General features: G+C 35.9%; 1 protein-coding gene across 4 annotated transcripts in view; it reads right to left on the bottom strand.

The window, feature by feature from the left end:
* Positions 1-884: 884 nt before the first annotated feature.
* LOC123547606 (protein FAM193A-like) overlaps positions 885-25,949 on the bottom strand; it is a 64,308-nt gene continuing 39,243 nt past the window's right edge. For 3 of the 4 annotated variants that reach the window (XM_045334853.2, XM_045334854.2, XM_045334856.2), the window contains exons 6-23: positions 23,251-23,418; positions 22,056-22,266; positions 21,301-21,422; positions 20,619-20,766; positions 19,998-20,113; positions 19,343-19,438; positions 17,868-18,122; positions 16,625-16,799; positions 15,708-15,833; positions 14,627-15,419; positions 13,753-14,201; positions 11,072-11,149; positions 10,266-10,508; positions 8,029-8,289; positions 6,516-7,580; positions 6,215-6,287; positions 5,696-5,780; positions 885-4,909 (exon numbers count right to left, since the gene is read on the bottom strand). In XM_045334853.2, the coding sequence (XP_045190788.2) occupies positions 4,807-4,909; positions 5,696-5,780; positions 6,215-6,287; positions 6,516-7,580; positions 8,029-8,289; positions 10,266-10,508; positions 11,072-11,149; positions 13,753-14,201; positions 14,627-15,419; positions 15,708-15,833; positions 16,625-16,799; positions 17,868-18,122; positions 19,343-19,438; positions 19,998-20,113; positions 20,619-20,766; positions 21,301-21,422; positions 22,056-22,266; positions 23,251-23,418 (4,567 nt within the window). In that variant the 3' untranslated portion in view covers positions 885-4,806. The remainder of the gene's footprint in view (positions 4,910-5,695; positions 5,781-6,214; positions 6,288-6,515; positions 7,581-8,028; positions 8,290-10,265; positions 10,509-11,071; positions 11,150-13,752; positions 14,202-14,626; positions 15,420-15,707; positions 15,834-16,624; positions 16,800-17,867; positions 18,123-19,342; positions 19,439-19,997; positions 20,114-20,618; positions 20,767-21,300; positions 21,423-22,055; positions 22,267-23,250; positions 23,419-25,949) is intronic. The other variant, XM_045334855.2, reaches the window with a different exon arrangement.

The following is a 25,949-nucleotide window of genomic DNA, read 5'->3' as shown; positions in this document are numbered from 1 at the left end:
TTTGACCCCAGGGGGATAATTTGAACAATTTTAGTAGAAGACCTCTAGATGATGTCACATGCAAAATATCAAAGACCTAGGCCCTGTGGTTTTGGACAAGAGGTTTTCCCTATATGTCTATATAAACCATGTGACCCCGGGGCGGGGCCATATTTGACCCCAGGGCTATAATTTGAATCATCTTGGTAGAGGACCACTAGATGATGCTTCATACCAAATATCAAAGCCCTAGGCCCTGTGGTTTTGGACAAGAAGATTTTCAAAGTTTTTCCCTATATAAATCTATGTACATGTAAATTATAAAAATAAACAAAGGGCCATAACTCACTCAAAAATTGTTGAACCAGTCTAATTTTCAGAGGGACACAACTAGGGTACTAATACATCATTCTGACAAAGTTTGGTCAAAATCCCCCAGTAGTTTCTGAGGAGATGCGATAACGAGTAATTGTTAACGGACGGACGGAATGACGGACCACGGACGCAGTGTGATTTGAATAGCCCACCATCTGATGATGGTGGGCTAAAAATGCCAATCCCCAAACTCAAGTTAAAGGGCGAACACTTTTTTGGCGATATAAACCTTGATCCAAGCAACACCAAAACTGTTGCGGTAACCTGTTCTTTTTGCCAACTACCCATATACCAAGTTCGGTAACGAGAAATTCTTGACGCCGCGCATCCGACACTGCCAATCTAATAACCTGGTTTTTAACTTTGAAAAAGCTGGATTACATTACGGGCCATAACTAGTGTTCCTCCTGCAAACTGAAACACTTGAAGGGCCACATTCTCAATACTAGTACTCCAAAACGTATCATGCTTTAGACAGACGGACTGAAGGACAAAAACAGTCCTGTGGAAAACAATAAACAATGTACACATAAAATTTTGGTAGTGTTTTAATTTCGTATCAATTGTCAACAATTTCTTCTCTGAATTTGTACCTCTTCAGAGATACAAATAAAAATATAAAGGCTACACACAGAAAATCGTCGACCACAATATCTTTAGACAGGAGCACACGTCTTCCCCATGTGACGCATGTCCTTCACATTAAAAACAGTACACATCCGTGGTAATAAGACATACAGAAATATTATCAGTGACGAAAATTCTTCTCTCAAAATAATAAAAACAGAGCGAATGAGAAACTTCTCTGTAGCCCAGCGTTATTGCTTGCATATCGTGCAATATAAGGGCATTAAATCAAACCAAACCACGTCTACAGATCAGACATAAACATCAGGCATTATCAAATGCAGGAGCGCCACCTAGCTTCATGCTATTAAAAATCATTACATACTGTAACATAATCAAGAAAATTTCTATAAATTACGCCTTCTTCACCTTAATTGAAAACAACATAGTACACGCAGTCTAGTCCTTTATCCTATCATAGATCTTCACATGATCTCCACCCTTTAGCAGAACTTCATCAGTCATTAATAATAAAGTGCATGAAAGGCATTTCAATTGTTTACTTACAATTAACAACTAATCGCATGTTGATATTACGACCATTAAACTAACATGCTTTAAATGACAATAAAATATTCATGCTCTTGCTGCAAGTATTTGCCCAATCACTTCTCATATTAAGTTACTTTGCTCATAACTATGGTAATTAACTGTAGTTTTTACAGATATCTCCATGTCCCTGTGAATTCATTATTTAACATTTCTTCAAAGAATATAATGCCAATCACAAAAACACATGCAATACAGAGCAAGTCAGCAAAACTTTAAAAAAATTGCAATATTTTCTACAAGAAGAGCACTGATCAAGTACACTGTTGTAAAACATTCTTTACAAAGTGTTCTTGTTTACAACAATGGTATATCACTTTCTTAATAATTGGTCACAAACATGCAGCAAATCTCATTTCAGTGAGGTCACTACTGGACTAAAGAAAACGGAGTTTTCGAGTAACAAATGTCAAATTTTTCTTACAAATAAAATCAAGAAACTTGCATAAATTTCTTCCAGCATCTCTTCCTAGAAATACAAAGGTATACTGCAACACAATATCATCAAACAGCAAAACATTTCTTGTCATACAGTACTCCTCGACTTCTGCAACATCAATATTTGTTTTGAAGCATCTCCATAGCTACATTAGCATACAGCAAAAATGTAATCATATTTTCACACAAACCATCAATACTGTGAAAATAATTGATCAACATGGATGATTACTATCAGCATGATTTCAACAGCAAGTGAAAAACACATGATGTTTCAATGGATGGTGAACTACTGGTGCCAATCATAATTTGTCACCTTTATGTCAAATATTAATCATTTTGCCAACATACCTTCATTTTATAATGAAGTATATGTATGACAAATTAACTGACTACAAAACAAATTTTCCAATGACTACCTGTATTTCACAACATGAAAAGGACAAGAAGTACAATTCGGTACAGTATTACCAGGGAAAATAATTAACTGGACTAACGTTTTCCAGATTTAGTGATGAAAGTCACAACAAGAACTGTCTGAGGACAGCAACGCTCGACTATCCAAGAGCCTTGTCTTTAAAAAAAGTTAAAAGAAGGAAAACATAGTCATAAACAAGTATAATAGGGGCAACAATTTTAAGTCCTTAACTTTCCTATATCATGATGCTCAATAAGATATTAGGTCACACTAAAAACATTGCCAAATTGAAAAGCGGACACAACCGTGAATGCAAAACTGCATGTCGTATCATCACAGTGAATTTGAGTGTTAAGTTTCATTCCTACAACTGGTTGCAGCAATACCAGGTTACATACAAAAAACAATTGTAGTTGAAAATTGGGCATAAAACAGAGTTATGAAACCTATGCATTGCATGTCAGTTCATCACATGAACAAGTGTAAAATTCGTTCCATTCAAATTAATAGATACTGATATACCAGCTTACACACAATACTTGACCAAATAGGGATGCTAATGCTGATGCATGAGTGAGTGCAATAGCTCCATCTCTTTTTTAATTAGTCACACTAAGAAAGTCACTATTAATTTTGCTATCTGCATTTCTCTATAACGGTTCTGCAAGACACGAGGTTAAAACAAATTTTGATTAACTTTGATTCAGGTTTTACGGTGCACAAAATTACATGGCACCAAGCATGTCAAAATTTTTGTTTCATTGAAATAATAATATGGCATATTAAATAAAAAATACTACAAATTTTGTAGAAACCTGTCAAGAGATATGCTAAGAAAATAAACACCTTTAATTCAAAATGTCGCAACAGACTTAATGTGCGTGTTCTGCTATAGTGAAGTATCGTGAGAATCAAAATCTTCACTTCAGTACAAATTTTCCTGTTTGTCCTTTAAAGTATCATTGAAAACAACAATTTATCCTGGCAACCTTTTTTTCACAACACCCTATTCAGATTAATTCAGCTAATCTTGACAGTTCTGACAATGGAGCTGGCAAGAGCAACACAGTAATTTGCAAATGTCAAATAAAGTGTTTACAATAACACTGTCTCTCTCAGAAATGTGACAAAGCAAACGATTCTATTTTTTTTAAGTATTAAGAGATAAATGCCCATATGTTATATGAATTTACAAGACATTTTTCTTCTTATCAATTAAATAACAGGTGGCACATAAACCCGTTATCCGACTATGGCCATAGAATTTCCCAGAATACAACCTTTACAAAGCACAGAATAAATCAGAACTGAATTAACATGAACAGGCTGTTTTGAAAGACATATGCTTAAAACGACAGCTATGACAAAATGAGCAAAAAGGAGAAACATATCTAATACTGAAACCTCAAAACTGTAAACATAATTAAATCTTTGAATATGGTTTTTGCCAGACCTTGATAAAGATTATACTTAAACGTCATATAATTAAATCCTTGAATATAGTTTTTGTTGAGACCTTATAAGATTATATTAAAACGTCCTTGATGGTCAGATTCACAAATGCCAGACGAAAAACTACAACTGGAGTGCCTGTGAACATGTTTTATTTCAACTGTGAAACACTAACTGGTATACATGAATTTGTAATTACCAGTTAGATGGTGAAGGAACATTCTGGACCCTGTTGTTGAAAGTATAAATGCTGGTTAAACTTTGATTAAAAAAGGTGGGAAACAATAGAATCATGTTTTGATTAAACTGTAAAGACTTTTTAGTGTTCATAATCCGTCAGTCATACGCTTCTTTTATCAAGTCTTCTAAAATATCCAAACATAACCCTAAAAGTTAGACCATTAGCTTTATCTCTTGTTAAAATTTCGAACAATTGGGCCCAGAACTAATCATTCATGACCAATTGTCTCGATTCCTCCAACTGAAATTCTTAATAGTGAATAAAGGATAAATGAATGAGAGAAAATTTTGTTTTTTTTTATCTATTTTGCTTAAGGAGAACCAACGTTTTTCTGAACTATAAATACAGCGATTTACATAAGTTTACAGTATGGGCTTCAGCATGATCTCTTCTACTAAAAGTCAGATTTTCAATTTGTATGTTGTGTGCTGTTACATTTCCTGTTATATATTTTTTTTCAACACTAGAAAAACAAACATTTTAGAACTGATTATGTTGATTTTTTGCTCAGAATTCCTTGCTCAAACAATAATTTTGGACTTAGTGAAAAAATTATCCTGAACTTGTTAATATTTCTATAACCTAACTCAGTCATTATTAGCAAAGTCTGAAACTGTACAAAATATTTTCTGAGTTAAGTGAAGTCAGTAAGATGGAAAGGGAAGTACTATGGAAAGCATAAATACAAGCAGATGAACTATGGGATGTAAATGATGAAATTAGACAATTAGTTGCAGAGTCCCGTCTTCTTCTTGGCAAATATGTCCTTGATGTTTACATTCACTTGCAGTTTCTCACGTTTAGCTGGTGTCGATGAATCCGCACAAAACCTGGAAAAAAACAGTAAAAGTAAAGTAATCATGAACGAACAAATGGTTTACTAATACATCTATATTATGGAATGCGGGTAGGGACATTACAGTTATTAGTTGCTACTTGACAGTTGCTAGTTGCCACTTGGTACATGCCAGTTCACAGGACCTTTGTATTACGATTCCGCAATTGAAGCAGAACTTATCCGAGGCCGCAATAAGAGTCCCGCAATTTTTACACGGTCGCCTCATCCTTGACAGTGATTTAAAATAACCACGTGTTGTGACAAATGCAAACAGATGGTGTACATATAAACTTTACCCAATTCGCAAGTAGCAACTAGCATGTCCCTACCCACATTCCATACTATATATATCTATTCAAAATATTTTTTTTTTTTTTTTTTACTAGTGATCATTTCTGAAGCTGAACTTCTTTGCAAAGGTTTCATAGTCTGGAAGAAAAGCCTCTTCTCTATTCAGTGTGAACTAGTTTGACATTGACACTATAACTATGGTAACTTCCTTCAATATGGACAACTTATTTTTGAATACAGGCAATGTTATTTTTGGATATAGACAATCTTTTGGGGGTATTTTATCCTGTACATAAAACTAAAAACTATTATATAAATCATCTTTATCCTCATCTAAGTCTCCAGTAATGTTCCAATACTCTAAGATATGAGCATGTTCAGTACTCTGCAATTAACTAAAAGCTTCAAACATCTGAGAGTTGTCTCCCTTTACATAAATAGTACAAACAGTACAATTGGTGGACAACTGTTTATAATAAAGCCTTACCTTTTAAATTCTTCAATTTCTCTCTCAAATTCATCCATATCTCCACCTTCAATATCACTTTCAGATTTTGGCATAAATACCTCATCTGTAAAATATACAATATAAGTTTTGGTAAATATATGTCACAAAGACAAACCACCGTTTCCAATTGTAATTTCAATAAATGAAATTACACAGAAATGCCATATCCTCACAAAGTACCTCTTGAGAAGATAAACAACCAAATATCGCTATAGCAACTAAACATATCTATAATGCCTAATCAATGTACAAGATGAGAATGACACATGACGTCAAAATGCTGTTATGACGTCAACAAGACTACAGTACAGTCTGTTTTGTCTATTGACTACTATTCACAGAATAACAATGTTTAATAATTGTTATCTGTGTACTGAGCAACTGTTACGAGATGTGAAAAAAAATTCATAGACATGAAATAGATCATTCTACAGTTAGTAAGTTTAAATAAGCAAGCCTGGTCAAGAGTTAACGTTAGATTATACCAGTAAGTCTTACCTATGAAGTTTATATCACCAGCACCTTTGTTTTTTCTTTTCACTTTCTTAGTCTTCCCACCAGGGCTTTTACCCTAGAAAATAAAATATACAAACTTTGTTTTTATACTATACAGATTTCTACTGTGTCACTGGCAAGTATCGTTTAGAACAATTTTTAACAAGGTCATTTTACTTCTTTGCTATGTAATTAAAATATATGTTATTAAAATAAATGTAACTCCAGATATCTAAAAATTTTCTTCTTTTTTTTGTTGTACAATCTGGAGGTCAGTGCCTTTAAGATAAAAGCTATGGATTACCTGATCAGAGGGTGGAGAATCCTCTTGCTTCTTCCCTTGTTCTTGTCTTCTTTCTACGTTTGGAGTTCTGGTGTCACCATTTTGTGCTTGACCAGCTGGTGGCTGTCTAACTTGACCCTTGGCTGGATTACTGTTTGTACCATTGTGTTGCAGTGTATGATTGGCCGTTCCGGTAACCTGGCGAGCGGAGACCAGACCTTGCACATGATACTGATGTTGAAGTTGTTGCTGACATTTCTGATCTTGTTCCGGTTGAACCGAATCTGCAAGTTTCTTATTTCTGCGGTTCTGTGCCGACTGTTGTTGATTTAAATTACTAGTCACATTTTCTTCATTTATCTGCTGTACTGTTTTACCATTGCTAGTCGTGCGTCTTTGAACATTGTTATTCTGTTCGATCAATCTGGGTGAATTTGTAGGTGTGGAGTTGGTAGAAGTTTTCACAGTAATTTTAACATTGTTCTGGACTGGCTGGGCTTGTGTTTTATCAGTAGCGCTCTTGTTTACTGTTGGTGGAGTTACTTGACCCTGGGATTGTTTCTCATTCTGCATGATCTTTATATTCACTTTCTTGCTTTTGTCACCTGAAACAGACTGCTGCTGCTGTTGTTGTTGAGTCTGCTGCTGCTGCTGGGCAGCTAGTTGTAATTGCTTCTTAGCTTCTTGCTGCAGCTTCAGTTGTATAAGCTGCTGAGTTTGCTTCTTGAGTAACTCTTGCTGCTGGCGAGTGATCTGTGCGATATGCTCTGAATTGATTGTAACGCTATTAGAAGAATCGCCGTTGGCCAAGTGAGGTGCTTTAATTGGCTCTTTATTCTTGTTCTGTTTTGAGATTAGGAAGTTTCGATTGTCAATTGAGGGCGGAGTACTTATCACATGACCTCCCTGTGTGCTCGGGCGGCTAGATGTGGCAGTGATCTTTGGTGGATTCTGACTGACTATGTTGTTACTTAATGACTTCTGACTTGATGAAGAAACTGACTGGGAACCATGTTCTATCTCACACGTTATGTTCACTTGTAATGTTGGTAAATCTTCTTTGTGTTTGCCTTTCTTTTTTGAGTTCTGTAATACAAGTGAGAATAAAATTGTTATTACTGTGCAAGTCGATATAATCGCCTGTCGAAAAGTTTGTAAACTGCCAATTCCAGACAATTGGCTAGCGGAAATATTTGCGAATCACCGAAAGCTGAAGTACAAAGGCTAAATCTGTTTGACTCCATACCTTAGACATAGCAAATGAAAAACAGCTTAAAAGCTCATAATGTCTTTGTTTATAATGTGACTACTACATTTCTTTTTATGAACATAAAATATATTAGTATCTTGTTAAGTCCTTCAGTTTTATTGATGATCTCCCTTTACTGTTCTAACTGTAGTATTCAAAGTAGTGCTTTTCTAACCATGTTATTATGCATAACATCTCTAATCTGTTTTTACAAGAAAATTAAAAGCTTCATGGAACTTTAATGAGGCCTAGATTATTTCTGACATGAAGTAATAACCGTCGTACCTTACTGAGCTGATCAGCATTATTGTTAGTGCTTTTATCAGCTGGGTTTCCCTTACTGTTGGCAGGTGGTGGTGTCGGACTATTACTGGAAGACTTTGCCCGTTTTGCCGCCTGTTTCCGTTGTTTCTTTGTCATCGCCTCATTCTTCCGCCTCTCAGCTTCCTCTGCTTGTCTACGCTGCTCCTCCTCTATCTTTAACTTTCTCTCTCGCTCCTGTTCCTTTCTAAGTTGCTCCGCCTCCTGTCTTGCCTTCTCCTCGGCCTGAAATAATGTTTTGACTAGAATATCAATGACTAAAGTTTAGGCTTTGGAAGGTTTATAAGTGAACCCTAGACTTTACAATGTACATAAATTTACGCTCAGACTTCAGAAAGATCCTAAATAAAGCTTACTTGTTTCGACTTCAAGATGTTCATAGATAAAGTTTAGACGTTATCATTCAATCAGTAATAGGTATATATCTGCAACTGCTCATCAGTGCAAGTGCTCCTAGCCACAATCAAGCCTTTCTGTGTCTAAATAAGCTTCTAAAATGAGGCCATCAAGATAAACCTGTTATTTAGCAATATTATATAACAGTTTTATTAAATTTAGTACATTTCAATTATTCTGCTAAAAAGATCTACAGCGTTTTTTTTCACCAAAATATTCGGCGAAATTCGGCCCCATTCCCCCCTCGAAATAGTATGTTTTTTTCCCCTTTCCGATGCCTAAAATTCCCCTCCGAAAATAAAAAATAAAATGCCAATTAATTAAATCATAATTCACTAGTTTATTTTATTTATTTTCATATAGAAAACAGTTCACCGCGGTATCTCGCGTTTTGTTTACATCGACACCGTTTGGAGTAACTTCCCTTGATAAATCAGTATCATCGAAGCGCTTTATTATTCTGCACAACAACGCTGTTGAATGATAGTCTGTAAATGATTTGCATGCTATTTGTTTGGCCGGGTAGTGTTGAGTTTTCCATCTTCTAGTCAGTCAGGATTTGATTTTATGCTTTGGGAAGGGACTAGTCCAACGCAATTTTTTTTACAGTTTGTTTTTTATTGTGACAGGTCAAATGTAACAGTGACTGCAAATGTCAGAATTTGACAGAAATAAAAAAAAAAAAACGGCCACTCACCGACTTGTTTAGGAAGGGACCAGATGTCTGCTGTAAATTTTGGTAGTCTAATGGATGTCTTATCCTCTACATTTGAAAAATTTATTCAGATATTTGGTATTGATATGCTACATTGTGTTATATGCATGATATGTCATGTCACAATGTTCTTATGGGCCCTGAATTTATCAATAAACTTGAAACTATAGTTTATTTACATACAAATGAAAATTCCCCTTTTCTTAGTTTTACGTCGTATTTTTCCCCCTCCAAAGGGCACCGACCCCCTTCCCCCAAAACTGAAAAAAATCACTGATCTAGTATAACTTTTTCGTTCCACACAAAAAATATTTGACTAGTAACTTTAGGGGCTGAATACATCCACTCTCCAAATTTACTTCTTTTTCTTGGATTTAGAGTCACACCGACACAATGCAGGTAATATAGAAACTTGGTGCAAGAAGTCCCCAGGTGCCATGCCTGGCACTGTTACATACCAGAGCTGGCACCCTGGTAAAACCACAGGCCTTTCATAAGCCACCTGGACTTCTTCCCCATATGAAGAATTTTGCATTCAAAGCGTGTAAGCAAGAGACCATAACTACTTGGCCACAAATCCTCCCCCAAATATAGAATCAACTTTTGATTTGTTTGTTTGTTTGTTTGTTTTGGGTTTAACGCCGTTTTTTAACAGTATTTCAGTCATGTAACAGCGGGCAGTTAACCTAACCAGTGTTCCTGGATTCTGTACCAGTACAAACCTGTTCTCCGCAAGTAACTACCAACTTCCCCACATGAATTATCAGAGGTGGAGGACTAATGATTTCAGACACAATGTCGTTAACTTTTGAAGCTGAATATCTGGTACATCACCTCCCAAACCACAGAATCAACCTTTAGGGACTAAATGTCTGTTACACACCCTCCCAAAAACAATCAACTTTAGGGGCTGAACATGTGGTACATCACCTCCCTGAAATATATAATTAACCTTAGCGGATGAATGCCTGTTACATGACCTCCCAACATTTTTTTTTTTACTTGTTAATCCACTCCCTAAAACACAGAATCAACTTTCAGGGCAGAATATCTGCTACATCCACTCCCTAACACAGAACAATTAGTTTACCTTTCTCTGTTTCTGTCTAGCACGTTTTGCTGCCTTAGCACTCAAAGGCTTTTTATCCTCTTCCTCAGTACCATTGATAAACTTGATCAACTCATCCAGACCCTTAGTTTCTAGTGGATCCTCAGACTGACTAGGAGGTGGGGTGGAGGTGGGAGGCAAGAGAACAGGTGCCGGCTTCCCTTGCGAGAAATGTCCAGTGCACTTTAAACTGACAGGAGGCTGCTCATCCGTCTTTGTTTCAGTCTGTTGAAATATGAATGTGCAGTACAACAAATCCACGACACTTCATACTCATGCTCTTCACATATATAACAATTAAGTATTTCAGTAAAGACCAGACTTAAACTTGCATAAATTTTCTATTTCTATTACTGAAGTCACTTTGGTTGAGATCTACGAACTAAGTGTAAGAAATTGAAATAAAACTACAGTTGAAACATGGTATCTCGAACTCATCTCAAAAGATATTTTCAAGTCCCGCCCTGTAATCACGTTCACAAAATACCATTTTTAAGTTGAATTTTGGTTATCTCAAAGTAAAACTCTCCATCCCATGGAGTTTGAGATACCGAGTTTCAACTGTATTTCATTTAATAAACTGTTGTACACCAAATCCATGAACATAAACTATCATCTCTGTCATTTACTTGTTTCCAAGATGTCCAATGGTAGAACCACATCGAATAAATGTCCTGCTAGTAGCCGACTTGTCAAACTTGTACAAGTATCAAACATCTTAACCTATCACCTTCACATTAAGAAATCTTTGAATGTGCCTTTCAAAGTAAATATAGAAATGAACGTACTTCTACCTTTTTCTTGAGCCGTAATCGTAGCTTGTCCCTCATTTCTGCATAGTTCTTACTTGTTGGGGCCATTGGAGGCTAAATAAACACAATATTTATAACATTTATTACATCTATAAACCATTGTTTATATGGTCCTACTGGTCACCCTTCACATTTCAAACAGTACTACTTGGAAATCAAAACTTAACACCTGACTCTCCTACAGGTTTGTTAATTTGTTTTTACAATTTTAAAGGAATGTTAATACCTATATATAGCTCAGATTTAAATCTTTTCCTATTCTTATATCTTTCACAGACTTAATTAAGTTCCTTTTACAAGTTCTATGAAAGTGAAAGCCGCCTTCTCCAAATAACTCTCCAATTACCACATCAAGAACATTGTGACAAAAGGTAGGTAAATCATCAAATGGGTGGTTTTCAAAATAATGAAGCTTTTTCTTCTCTCTCACCTTACTTTAATTCAGTTCAGTTTTATAATGTGTTTTTGGGCAAATTATATCCAAATCAGTGTAGTCAATAAATGTGTGCAATTTCAGCTTAATGGCTCAAGCAGTTTTAAAGTTATATTAAATTATATAGCTAATTTTGTCCCCTGTGCACCCAAAAAAGTGTGACATTTTACATGAAGGATAGTTTTCAACTGTGTTTTACTTTTTCAAACCAAGCTTTATTGTTACAGCTTTGGCTTTTTTATGTAACTTAAACTCTGCACATTTAAAGCAAAATACTTTTTTTCATTAACTACATCTTATTCTTACCAATATTTCACATCTTGTGATGGAACCCCCTTCACAAAAAATAGTGAAAAAACACTTAATTTAAATGTTGAACACTACAATTTCATAACCCCATTACTTTTCTTAAGTCCTAATGTTTTTCTAAGATCTTTATCCTTTCAGCTGTGAAGACACCATATGAATTTTTTGTTTAATAAATCAATTTTCTCAGAATCTTGATGAATGTCTATACACCCAAAAATGTCCCCTGTGCACCTTTTCAGTTGTTAAGTGTCAGATTTCTTTTATTCTTTAAATAAAATGGGTTTTCACTTTATTATCCTTGAAAGGGAGTTACAATGGATACAAAAGCAGCTTTCAACTTCACATATTAAGGACTGTTAAACATTCACAAAGCCAAAAGTGATGTCCCCTGTGCACCCTTTTTTGACATTCATCAATTATCATAGCATTACTGTAATATGTGGTGGCAGTTCTATATTCTTAGCAGTGTGTACACAAAATTTAGGCATTACTTGATAATTTAGCATTTATATAAGAAATCCTGGACAAATTAAAATTCATTGTTTGCATTTTTTCTGAAGTTGCCAGTTTTCAAGTTAAAAAGTGGAAAAATCAATTTTATTGCTTCTTAAGCTCTTAAGTTTACCTACATATGTAAATGTTCACTAGTGAATATTGTGTAGTTCAAAGAATTTTACTTACTATGAACAATATCTATAAAAATATATTTTGCTGCAATTTGTCCCCTGTGCACCTTCTTAGTAACATTATAAAGTATGTATGAATTTTTCTATTCCATTTTACCATGCATGGCATTTTGTAATTTTTCTACTCTGAATAAGCAGTCCATGTAAACTAAATGATTTCAATGTGTTAGTTATGTTTAAAGTCACTTATTTTTCATTTAAAGCATTACATGCTGTTGAATTTTCATGTTTTTGTAGTGAAAATTTTCAGTTTTGTAGTTATTTTGTGGAATAAACTTAATTGTTTGATAGGATTTGTCTTAAGTTGATCACCATTAGTCTTTTTATGAACAGAAAACTAATAATGAATGAATATTACACTTATTTTCAGTATGTGTCCCCTGTGCATCTGTAAAACAACTCAATTTTGAGTTGACAATTTTAGAAATTAAAATTACTGGACATTCTTGAAATTTGGCATGTGATTTATAAACATGCAAAATGCGAGAAAAAAATAGGTTTTATAATAATATATTAATTATTTTTCATTCAGCAACAACAATCTAGGTAAAATTTTATTTTCATGTCAGATTTGTGCAGAAAGGGTGATTTTAAAAACCAATGTCCACAAACATTTGATTAAATAAGTTTCAAACCATGCACATACACCTATTACTTATTGTATATGTTGAAAAAATTACTGTTATACATATTTCCTTGTCATAAAACACTGCAGCATTTATCACCCATCTTACTGGAAATTCGCTGAACTTTCGAATTAAAGGCTGAAATATTTTCTTATTGGTATTTCTCAACACTTTCCCAAAGTTATTTTCTTGAAATTTGAAGTATTTGCTATCATAAAAAATAGGTGACCACCATAAGAAATAGGTTTGAATTTTCAACCCCTATGTCACACTTTTGCTTCATTATTTTGAAAACCACCCAAATCTATATTTTATTGGTTTTATATTTCTTCAACCAAGGGTCTGAACATTTCATAAATACTTTCTCCGCACAAACTGAAAGCTTCCCTGCAATACTACTTATTGTTCAATGAAATTTCTTCACAGATTTTAAATGGGGAAAAATTGTCCCCCATATTGTTTCAAACACTCTACCCCACTAGGCTCAATAATGCATCTTATAATTTGTTATAATACTGGTTAATTCAAGAAGCTGACTGAAAAAAGACCTACACTTAAATCACCTTTAATCTTTCTTTATTATGATCGGCTGTTTAAACTTACATTTCCATGACCGAAGAATTCACAGTAGCAACAATCACAGTATTTGCCCTCTTTCTGACTTGTTGAATTGGAAGTTGATGAACTCTTCTCTGAACAATTATCATCGAAGCTGTCATTGTCATGGTTACCATCACAGTCTGGTTCCGTACATACAGTTGACGTGCCAACGCTTACGTTGTTCACCGAGGTCGGCAGCTGCATGGAATTAGGACAAGGGCCTGTACTGCTGTTACCCTGGTGAGGTTCACGCAAGGTGCCAAGGTGGTTAGCAACTTTACTAGTGTTGTTGTTGTTGTTATTATTAGCATGGGTACATGGATGGTTGTTCTGGTTTGACTGTTGTTTGAGAGAGTTGGCATACTGCTGAAACATCTGACGTCCCTCCTTCGTCTGTAACATCTCTGGCATCTTCATCTGATTATTGTTATGGTTGTGGGAAGGTGCTGAACCTAAAATATGTAGAGTATTTTTGTAAATACACTGAAATTATTTGGTTTTTTTTTTCAAGCAATTTCTTGATTCCTTCCAAAATGGCAATTTTTTAACATAATGGATTTCAAAATACTGCCAAATCCACAAAACAGATGATAGTTTTTATGTTATGGATTAGAAACAACATTGGCCGGTACGTCGTACAAACTTATACATTCACTTGAAAGATTGAAACAGAAATGGCAACACGTGTTTAGAAAACACAGTAATTTCTGCTAGGCATAAAGTGACACAGACCTGGTCATATTTTAATGTACCTTCTTTGTAGATATTACGAAGTTTTATATCAATTTTTCCCTTTGGGAATAGAAAAATATAGGATTTAACTAAAAATACCAATGCTAAAACTATATTCTGTAATAGAAATTAATAATTTGCTTACCAGATTTTGCATTCCCCCGAGTGTTGTTGTGCTTCTTACAATGCTGACTATGCCCCTTCTCTGGAACCTTGGGTGCATTATTGCCCCCTAAAGTTGCAGGTCTGGAGCAGGGAGGATTGTGGTTGGGGGCAGGAGTGGTCTGGTTTGAGCACTGGTTATGTTTGTTTGCCAACTGCTCTCCAAGCGACTCCTTAGTGGTCAGTACAGAGAGGTTATCAGTTATTTTAGTTGCCGCCTGAGTGGCAGCCGCTGACGAGGTATGGTTGGCAAACGTCGACACAAAAGCACTTGATGTTGCTGACGTTGGCAGTGATGACGATGTACTAAACATCCCAGGCAGGTTGAGAGGTTCCGTCAGCAAGGTGGACGTGTACGGACTGGAGAACGGAGGAGGCGGTAATAGTTCGCTGTCAAACTTCCCCGAACCTAGGAGCAAACGTGGATCGTATGTAGTGTTGTCCCAGTCACCGTAGGCATGGTAAATATGGTCGTTTATACCCTCAGGAGAATCAAAGTCCAATTTAATAGGCACCTTCGTCTGTTGTATAATTGACTTGTGGCGCTGATTTGGAAGGTGAAGATCGTACAAGTTGGGTTGTAAGATAGGTCTGACGTGTCCTCCTCCCCTACCCAGAGTGTGCAGCCCCGTGGAGCCATGAATATGGGGATAAAGATGTAGCTCCCCGGGGCGGGGCACAATGGGCGGGATATGCTGGGGTAGAGTTGTTGAGATTGCCTTTCCCTGTTGTTGAAGACAAACATGACACTGGCACTGGTTGTCCTCCGGCTTCATCTGAAATGAAAAACAAACATTCACCTTAAGATTTTAGGAAGATTTTGTGCAATGAAAAAAATGTCAGCTGCTAGAACAGGTGGTCACAAGTTTATCAGTGGTTACAGTCTTGCTATTTACATTGAACAGATCATCAGTAACTGTGTTTTCTTCTCAACCTCAACATATCACGGACAATTTCTTTGCATGAAAGAGAAGTGCTGTCAATCTATAATTTCCATTACTGGCCTTATCTTCAAACATTTTTTAAATTTATTTCACAGCAGAATGTGCAATAAAAGTTCTCACCACTTGTTCGAGTTTGGCCTGAGAGACACAATGATCACAGTTACAGCTTTCAACCTTGCCGAAGTCCTGTCTCCTCATTTCTTCCTCGAGAGATAGTTGTGGTATACCAGTAATCTCTACCATACCCTGAAACATATACATTTTACATCATGTTACATTTCTCCCCAAAGGTATACTTAGTCTAATAATTTCTATCATACCCTGAAACACAAGTGTACCAGCAACCTCTATCACACCATGAAAAACATGCATTTTATTATGTTACTTGTCTCTCCAAAGGCATACAAGTAATTTCTAACAAAGCTTCCTTTTTAAAATACATTCTTTCCACTGGACAAGTTTATTACAGATTGTTTTCAAGATATTTTGGGTAAAATTCAAGCAGAATTTTTCAAAATTCAAGTCCTTTTTTATTCTTTTAGTGTTTAAGTCCTTTTCAAGGACTATCATCTAGTTCAAGGACTTCAAGGTATGTGCATTTTAGCTGGGTTTTACATTGTTTCACATTTACTATAGATTAATAATATTCATGATGGTTTTATTTTCATTAATATAATATATGTAACTGCAAAATAAACCAGATACAACAATGATCCTATCTTCAGTACATTCAGAGGTCAATTGACATAACCAGTGTTGTTGGTTTCCCTGCTAGTACTTAGATCTTCTCTGCAACTATCTCACAACTTTCCCACATAAATCTGAGACTGACGCCACCAGAATTATTCACAAAGGCTATGCCCTCGTGAAATTATTTGGGGGACGTAAAACCTCTTTTTTGTGTATTAATAAAATTTAAACACAATTTTTCCATATATTATCCTAAATTATATATTCTGAACTACAAGACAGCTGAAAAATGTTTGGTGAGGGCCCAGAGGAAATTCTTTTAAAATTTCTTTCATAAACAAACATACCGTCAGAGGCAGATCATTGATGTTTGACTCGTCCTTGTCTGTTGCATCTGCCTCTTCCTCATTGTCAGCATCATCAGCATCATCATCATCGTCATCATCATCAACCCCCTCATCATCTTCATCATCATTATCCGATGACTGATTGTCTATCTCTTCTTGGATCTCATCCTCATTTCTATAAACAGAAGAGAACAAAATTGTTAACAAAACATTTACAAGATGATGATAAAATAGCAAAATGAAAATCAAGTCAAATACAGCCAGTACAATTTACATGTACAGGTAAGACATGCAGTCAAGTTACCTGCACTGTAGTAGAGTTTATTTGTTCAAAGTCTGCATTTCTTAACTGTCATAATTCAGTATTGACACAGTCTGTTAAAAGTTCCAAAAAAAAAAACGAGTTTTCAAACTACAGGTCACAAGTATTCTACTACTGACCCTACAGTCATTCTTTCATGAATGGTTAGGCCTCACATCAAGACAATTATTAGAGTACTTCACTCTAACAGGTTTATCATATCAGAAAGTTTACAATGTCAAAGATTAATCACATTATGGGTTTATCACACCCCAGGTTTCTCTTTCTGGATTTAATGCTTTGGCTGCCCCTCGATTTTATACTAGTATTTACCTGTAAGTGACAACTTCCCTACATGAAACAGATTAGAAGGACTAACAAGAGAATTTATTTCTTGCCTCCTTAGTGGGAAAAGTAAACAATACTAAATATCATTCACTTCAGTGACATCAGTAGTATAAATCGTATCATGCAACCAAAAACTATATACATATATATATAATATATTTGCCAGGAAATACTTGAGTTTACTGACGTCATAATTTAAAACACCTTGTACCATGACAGGCAAATAAAACGATCTTGTATGTCTGCCTGCCGATGCTGTCAATTTTCCCAATCCTCCCAACAGCATAGACTGGCACTAGCACTTGGTTCCACATTCCCTGCAGTCCCTCTGGCAGGTGAAATGTCCGGCAGTCATATCAGATCCTTATAGTCTAGCCCGGTGTAACAGTAAATATCCCCCTCCCTGAAAATCTCCCTACCCTGGAAATTTACACTCGAGCATCCCTTCTGGTAAATATGGGAATATTTCCTACGAAATCTGCCCCCAGGGGAGATAACTCCTAGCCAATTTAGATACTGGGAGGACTTACTGCATTTCACCTACTGAGAAAACAGGGTGAAATAAACTTAAGATATAATTCTCCATCTACAAACCTATTACTATCATCTTGGAAAGGCAGATTGAGACGCTCTGGATCCACCATGATGGGACTAGATGAACCACTGCTTGACGTCGTGCTTGACATGGATGGAGGACTGACGTCAATCCGATAACGATTTGGATCGTGCATAAAGTTTGCATTGTGGTGCGATGTAAGAGGATTTGGAGCTGTTGAACTGTCAAGCACGTCAGGGTTGATTATTCCACAGGTGATCATGTGTGTTATAGTACATTCATCACAAGGGCACCTGAAAAACATCATACCAGTAGATAAAACTATTGAGAAATTGACATGTCGAAACATACCTTCATAAACAGACATTACTCAAGAAGGAAAATCTGATGTAAATAATAGACAAGCTTTTTTTTACATATATTACCTTGTCAGAACTGTTAAAATTCAATGTTTGTATCTAGAAATAATATTTATCATGTCTGATCTTGTGGGAGTGTAATAAAGCCATTACTTAACAGGAGCTGTCAGTGGATAGCGCGCTCGACTATTCTCAGTGATTGATGGTATAATATAAGCAATGAGTAAAACTTTAACATTACAATAATCATATTCTAAGTTGAAAAGGGGCCTTAATTCAGTCAAAATGCTTGATAGAGTTGCCTCCTCCTTTTTACAGACTGGGTTCATGATTTAAAGGAGGAGCTACGATGAAATTTACATCACACGTTCCACATAGGAAGCTGTCATTGGTTTATCAGTTATCTTAACTGACATCGCTTTACCTAAACTATCGGGTAAGCATGTGGAAGCTTTTCGAATACACTATCGGATTAATCGGGGTGTTTATTGGGATGATTTTATGACATGTCGCTTCGGTAATTAAGGGATGACGGGGGAAATAAGGGATGTCGAATATACAACTCAAAGTCTGAGGACATGTCGCACGCGACAAGCGATAATAGCCTGGCGAGAACCCTGGGGTCATGATGGTAAACAAGTATGCAAAATATGAAAGCAGTATCTCAATGGACTTTGAAAATATTTGGGGTGGTACGCAAACTTTAACATTTGTGTGATGCTCAAGCCGATGCCGGGGCGAATAGGATAGCTCCCCTATTCTTTGAATAGTCGAGCTAAAAATGATAATACACTAGTGTAATAAAGCTTTGACGTCGACATCGTTTATAGTTGGTCAAATTGACTTGTTTATATAGTAAAAGAAAGAATTTTTGATGTTTACACAGGAAAAGCTAGCATGTGATAAAAAGAATATTACATTTATCACTTTCCACATTGAATTTATTAAATTTGTTGAATAAAATGATAAAATGCTCAGCATTTTATCATTTTATTCAATTCGTTTAATAAATTCAATATGAAAAGACACTCATGTAATATCCTCTATATAAAATCATTTAAACAGATTTCGATAGACCTGAAGCATTATTCTACAATATCGGTTTTTCTCTCATGATCAGTCAACAGATTACAATAGTCTGGTTTAACACATACCTTTTTCTATTGCACCTTGGACAAGTGAGTTCATCTTGTGATGGTTTGTTACCTTGAAGCATCAACCTCATTGTCTCTGTAAACTGAGCTTCAAGGCTGAAAATACAATATATACTGTAAAATCACAACATTTCACTAGGGATTTATTTCCTATTATTCTCTAACTGCCCATCTTTGTGAAATAACTGCTAATGGAAGTATTCTGATTGCTATAAATAGTCCTACATGTTTCCCAAGCTAGCCATATATTGTGGATATTCTATGACACACAACTATTTCAATTACATAATACGTATATTGAAATATTAGTTTGTTACATAAACGATTTATGTTGGTAACCCATTAGTTTTATGAATATCTTCCCAGTGGTTAAGAAGATATGGAGCCGACATAGAGGACAGACGAGCCAAACCATCAGACTGACATCCAATACTCCAGTATAGCCCTCTTTTTATCTTGGGGTATAATGGTTATGATTTCACAGTATGCGCTGTGCAACTTTTGTTCAAAACATGTCATACAACTTCCAAACATTCAGAAATTAACCTCTTCAAATTCAGGTACCACAGTAACTTTTCACAGGTACTGAATCATCTTTTTTATATTTAAACCTGCAACAATAATCACTACTTAAAGTAAATAATAATGTTCATACTTATGAGAAAGTGAGGCTTTTGGGTTCTTGGACACTTGTTGTTCGAGCAGCTTACGTTGAGTTTTGAAAAATTCCCAGTCCTCTCGTAACATCTTCTGCTTTAACTTTAATGCAGACTGAAAGTAAGAGTACATCACACTTACTTTATACAGTCATACTCATTCTAAATTAATGTCTACATGATGCCACAAAAAATTTATTTTACAAGAAGACTTTCCTGTTTCATTTCTTTTTGATATGTCTTTTTCTTTTCAAAAATGTTCTGGACACAGTATTTCATTATCATCTTTCACTAGCCTTTGAATTTTCTAACCATTATAAGTCAGTACTAACAGATAAATGTTAAAGCACAAGAACTGACACAAACCTCATTCATATCAAGAAATATATACACTGTTTAAAAACATATTTTTACACCAAAGGCTGATCATAGTGCTTGGTACTCAAAATCATTAACCTGTAAAATTTTCAATGAAATCTGCACTTTCTTTCAGGGATAACTTCAAGGTCGGGTAATAAAAGAAATCTGAAACAGCCAAAGACTTCTTAAATAAACGTTTTGTTTTTTATTAACATAAAGACGTGTTGTATCAGCACAAAGTAAGTTTTTAGGATTAGTACCTGTTCTTCATTATAAGATTCTATAAGTTGATGACAGTCTCGCCACACAACGTTGATTACCGACATCTCGTCCTCGAACTTGAGATATCGATGCAGCAGGTTAGGATATGTATCTTCAGTATACGACTCCTTTGATGCAGCACCGAGTCTGTAACCATAGAGATATCAATGGGATGCATGATTACACAATTAACTTCAAGAAATTTACTGCATACTGAACTTTTTTTTTGTTATTGACATTCACAAACAGTTAAATACAAAATTTCGATCTATTATAGTTGGAATCTGAAAATGGCGTTTTGGCCAAAACTGTCTGATTTTAAACCTAAGAAAAGTAAAATATTCCACGGTATCTCTATTCTCAACTGAAGTTTTAAACTTACACCTATAAAACAGTATTTCAGTTATGAAACTGCGGGCAGTTAACCTAACCAGTGTTCCAGGATTCTGTACCAGTATAAACCTGTTCTCCGCAAGTAACTGCCACCTGCCCCACATGAATCAGAGGTGGAGGACGAATGATTTCAGACACAACGTCTTCTGTCAAATTGTCACAGAGAACATATGTGTCGCCCGGGGATCTAACTCACGACCCCGCAATCCCTAGATCTGGGCTCTCCCTACAGAGCTAAGCTGGCAGCCTTCTGTCTAGAAAGTAAACATATAGGCAAGTTAACCGTACCTCAGTTGTGAGATGAGCAGGTTTAGGCTGTTTTTGATGGAAGGTTCTGAGAAGACAATGGACTGAAATAAATGCTTGTTATGAAGGTCCCACGTAACCTTGAATCGTTTCAAGTGATTTTGCTGAAAAAAAAACAACAACAAGAAATTAAGATAATACAAAAAGATTTACACATAACTTTAACTATTAATGTAGGAATAATAACTCAGGGAAAAGGAAATTTTAAACTAGAATTTCTACAATTCCAGATGATAAAGCTTTAAAACAGCTCTCACACATCGTTACTGAACGACCCCACTCACCCCAACGCCTTATACCAGAAGTGGTTCTGCGTCGTATACCCTACAGATACAGATAAATTTTTTTTTGCTATGGTGACTGGCTGACAGTTTATGTCTAGTTTAACTAAATGCCTTTCTCTTTTTTACAATTACTGTAAAATTATTAATATTCATTGGAATGAAATTTCATGGTATTTGGGGGAGCAAGAATTTGTCAATTCAACACATAATGATTTTGTAGGAATTAAATTTTGTAGACCAATTCAGCCACAATGTACACAAAAATTAGTCCCCCAAAGTATTCATGATTTCATAATATACACTGCCAATCTTTTAACCTGCAGATTTTCTGATTATACCTTTAACAGATATGCACTGTGTTAGATTGAAACTATGTTTTGAAATTCATCACAAGTAAAAATCATTCTAAATCATCTCTTTTTCTACAGCCTTCATCCTCTTCTTTATACTTACCAATTCTTTCAAAAGACCAGCCATTTTGCGAGCAACTTTGCATAAATGAGCATATTCCTCTAACATAAGAGATATAAACTTCTTGGCTTGTGGAGGAGTCTTGAAGCCTGTACTTAATTGTTTCAGCAGTTTCACTTTCATTTCTATCACAAATTCCCGAACCTGCGACTCGAGGCGAAGAAATAATTGATGAGGATCCCGACTGCACAATCTGTCAAAAATTAAAGCATTAATGTTTTTTGTTCAGTTTAGCATCACACTGACAAAACTACAGGCCACTTCCCAGCTTGTGGTGGAGGTGGAAGACCACAGTCACCACTTTGGGTATCATTTCAGGCATGGGTAGATACCTAGGTAAAACCATCGACCATCCTTAAGTCAAATGTGGATGGCTTTCTCACATGAAAGACTTTGAATGTTTCGGACCAAATGAGACGCAACTTTTTCATTGTCATGAACCGTAACGACTTAATCATGGAGGCTACTATAATATCGTCACAGGCTGAACAAAACAAAATCTTCCGATGCATGCAATTAAACTTCCTGATTACTCCTAGAAAGAGCCATTCTTTGACTGTACTAACCATACTGAACCTCTTAACTGCAGTAAAAATATGTGTACATGTATACATGCTACTGCTTTAAAGGATTTTCTGATGACAAAACTGGCCAAACAAGAGCATCGACTTGTGGGTGCAGATGCTCATCTGATTTTTTTGTTTTTGTATAATAGACATATTGTCCTACTCTTGATTTTCTAAGTCCAAAAGGGGCCATAATTCTTGCAAAAAGCAATGCAGAGTTATGGTACTCGCTGTGCAGAGTCAGTTTTCAATGGCGAATAACTGCTCCAAGTTTTAAAGCAATAGCTTTGACCGTTCAGGAGAAAAGTTTACCTAAACGCAAAACTTAACCAAGAAATCTGATATTTTCCAAGTCCAAAAGGGGCCATTATTCTTGCAAAAGCAGGTTGAAGTTATGTTTCTTGCTGTACAGAGTCAGCCTTTGATGGTGAACAAGTGTTGCTAGTTTTAAAGCAATAGCTTTAACAGTTTAAGAGAAAAGCTGACCTAAACATAAAACTTAACCAGGCAACGTCAACGCCGATCAAGTGATGACAATAACTCATCATTTTTCTCTCTCAAAAAATCAGATGTGCTAAAAATGTAGGTTAAGTTACATGTTCATAACATACTTGTGTACAAGGTCTGTGACATGATCATCAGCTGGCAATCTGTTAGTGTTGAGCTCTTCTGTGTTGTTCTCATCACGATTTCCATATAGACAGCGTACAACCTTCCGCAACTCCGTCCAATATTGTTGTAAAGCGGCAGTCTCCAGCTCGTGCTCCGATTCAATCATTCTGTAAAACAAACAGAAGTATTTACATTTACACTAAAACAAACATCAGTTTTTCTATTTACATTAAAACAAACAGAACACTGAAACAAATATTACATTTATACTAATACAGACAGAAGTTTTGTACATTTACACTAAAACCTTCCATGTTGTCGCAACTTGCATTAAAGCCCCAATAATGGTGTCTTGTTAGCATTTACACCATAAAATGGTGTTTTATATGCATGAACACCTTATTTGCACTTACATCTTCAGTATCATCTGTGCTGGGGATACGTTATGAAACTGAATTTTGGGCTACCACCACTAGACTTTGGATATGGCTGCCACCGCTCTCGACTTTGGATATGATATAGGTGTGAAAGTTTGCATGTATGTAGTTTAAATTGGCCAAGAATCAAGCCTATATCCCTAACAACAATCACATTTGAATTTACACCAATGAATGGTGTGGCAGTTGTTTTTATATCTTAAATTGGGGTCACACTTAAATGCACCAATTTGAAAGATTACACTAGTCATCTTTTATGTAATCTGGCACAGTGCAACTCACTTTCTTCAGTTCAAACCATAAATGATGTCACTGACCAAGCATCAAGTGATCTGATATTGATTAGATTATAAATTTATAACATAAACTGTTAACCTTTTACAGTGTCTCTCAAAGCAATTTACTCTGGACATCAGTCCAAGATACACTGTATGTTTCCTCTAAATGTCCAGCAAAACAACGAAAACAAGTGAATGAAGTATTGCCATGCAATACAAAGTCCCCTACTGGAAGGCACCTAATTTTCTCTACTGCAGTATAACATAATGAACTGATATCTGTCAATGATGCATAAACAATATTGTACTATATATACAATATGTTATAACAAAACACTTGGATTAAAATCTATATATATAAAAACCTATAGTTGTTTTCATATTGAATTTTTTTGGCTGATTATAAAAATGTTATCATGTAAGTTATTTATAGTAACAACAAAGGGAAATTAATCTTTAAAAAAAAAAAAAAAAAAAAAAAAAAAAAAAAAAAAAAAAAAAAAATCTATATAAGTCCACAAGAAACTCTTTACCAGGTAGAGATAGGTCAAAATACACCTAAAAATTAGATGTAACATGCATGCTGTACCACAGAAAAGTGGTCTCGATTTTTCTCTACCACCAGTAATAAAAAAGTTACAATAAAATCTATTTATAGTAACAACAAAGGGACGTAATTCTAAAAACAAGGGTGCCTCATGGTGGTGAACATTTGGTCCAAGTTACATCAAAATCCCTCCATGCATGAAGAAGAAATGTTCCGTACAAAGTCATTCTTGAATTTGACCTTTGACCTCTAAATATGACCTTGACCTTAGACCTAGGGACCTGGTTCTTGCGCATGACATGTTGTCTCATCCAGGGGAATATTTGTGCCAACTGATATCTAAATCCTGCTTTGCATGACAAAGTTATAGACCGGACAGGAAAAAAATCCTCTTGACTTTGATCTCAAAGTGTGACCTTGACCTTTAAGCTAAGGTACTGGGTGTTGCGCATGACACGTCGTCTCATCATGGGAAACATTTATGCCAAGTAATATTGTAATCCCTTGATGGATGACAGAGTTCTGGATCGGACAGGGAAAAAACCTTATTGACCTTTGACCCCCAATTGTGACCTTGACCTTTGAGCTAGGGGTCTGGGATTTGCGCACGACACGTCGTCTCATCATGGGGAACACTTGTGCTAAGTGATATTAAAATTCCTTAATGAATGTCAGAGTTATGGACCGGACACGAAACAGACCCTGTTCATGCTATGTTAACATTTGACTGCTAAGTGTGACCTTGACCTTTGAGCTAGGGGTTTGAAAGTTGTGCATGACACATCGTCTTATTATGAGGTACATTTGTGCAAGTAATATTAAAATCCTTCATAGATGGGAGAGTTATGGACCGGACAGGAAAAAAGCCTTGTTGACCTTTGACCCAATTGTGACCTTGACCTTTAAGCTAGGTGTCTAGGTTTGCGCATGACACGTCGTCTTCTCATGGGAACATTTGTGCCAAGTAATATTAAAATCTCTTCATGGATGGGAGAGTTATGGACCGGACAGGAAAAAAGCCCTGTTGACCTTTGACCTCCAACTGTGACCTTGACCTTTGAGCTAGGGTCCGGGTTTTGCGCATGACACGTCGTCTCATCATGGGGAACATTTATGCCAAGTAATATTAAAATCCCTTCATGGATGGGAGAGTTATGGACCGGACAGGAAAAAAGCCCTGTTGACCTTTGACCTCCAATTGTGACCTTGACCTTTGAGCTAGGGGTCCGGGTTTTGCGCATGACACGTCGTCTCATCATGGGGAACATTTGTGCCAAGTAATATTAAAATCCCTTCATGGATGACAGAGTTATGGACCGGACACGAAATTGCGGACGGACGGACGGACAGACGGACGGACGGACGGAATGACGGAAAAGCGCATTCCTATAGTCCCCAAAACTGGTTTTCAACCAGTAGGGGACTAACAAGGAGAT

This window comes from Mercenaria mercenaria, chromosome 9 (genome assembly GCF_021730395.1).
Source record: "Mercenaria mercenaria strain notata chromosome 9, MADL_Memer_1, whole genome shotgun sequence".
Classification (NCBI taxonomy): Eukaryota; Metazoa; Mollusca; class Bivalvia; order Venerida; family Veneridae; genus Mercenaria; species Mercenaria mercenaria.
Note: the sequence above shows the minus strand (reverse complement) of the source record. Positions and strands in the feature narration are given on the sequence as shown.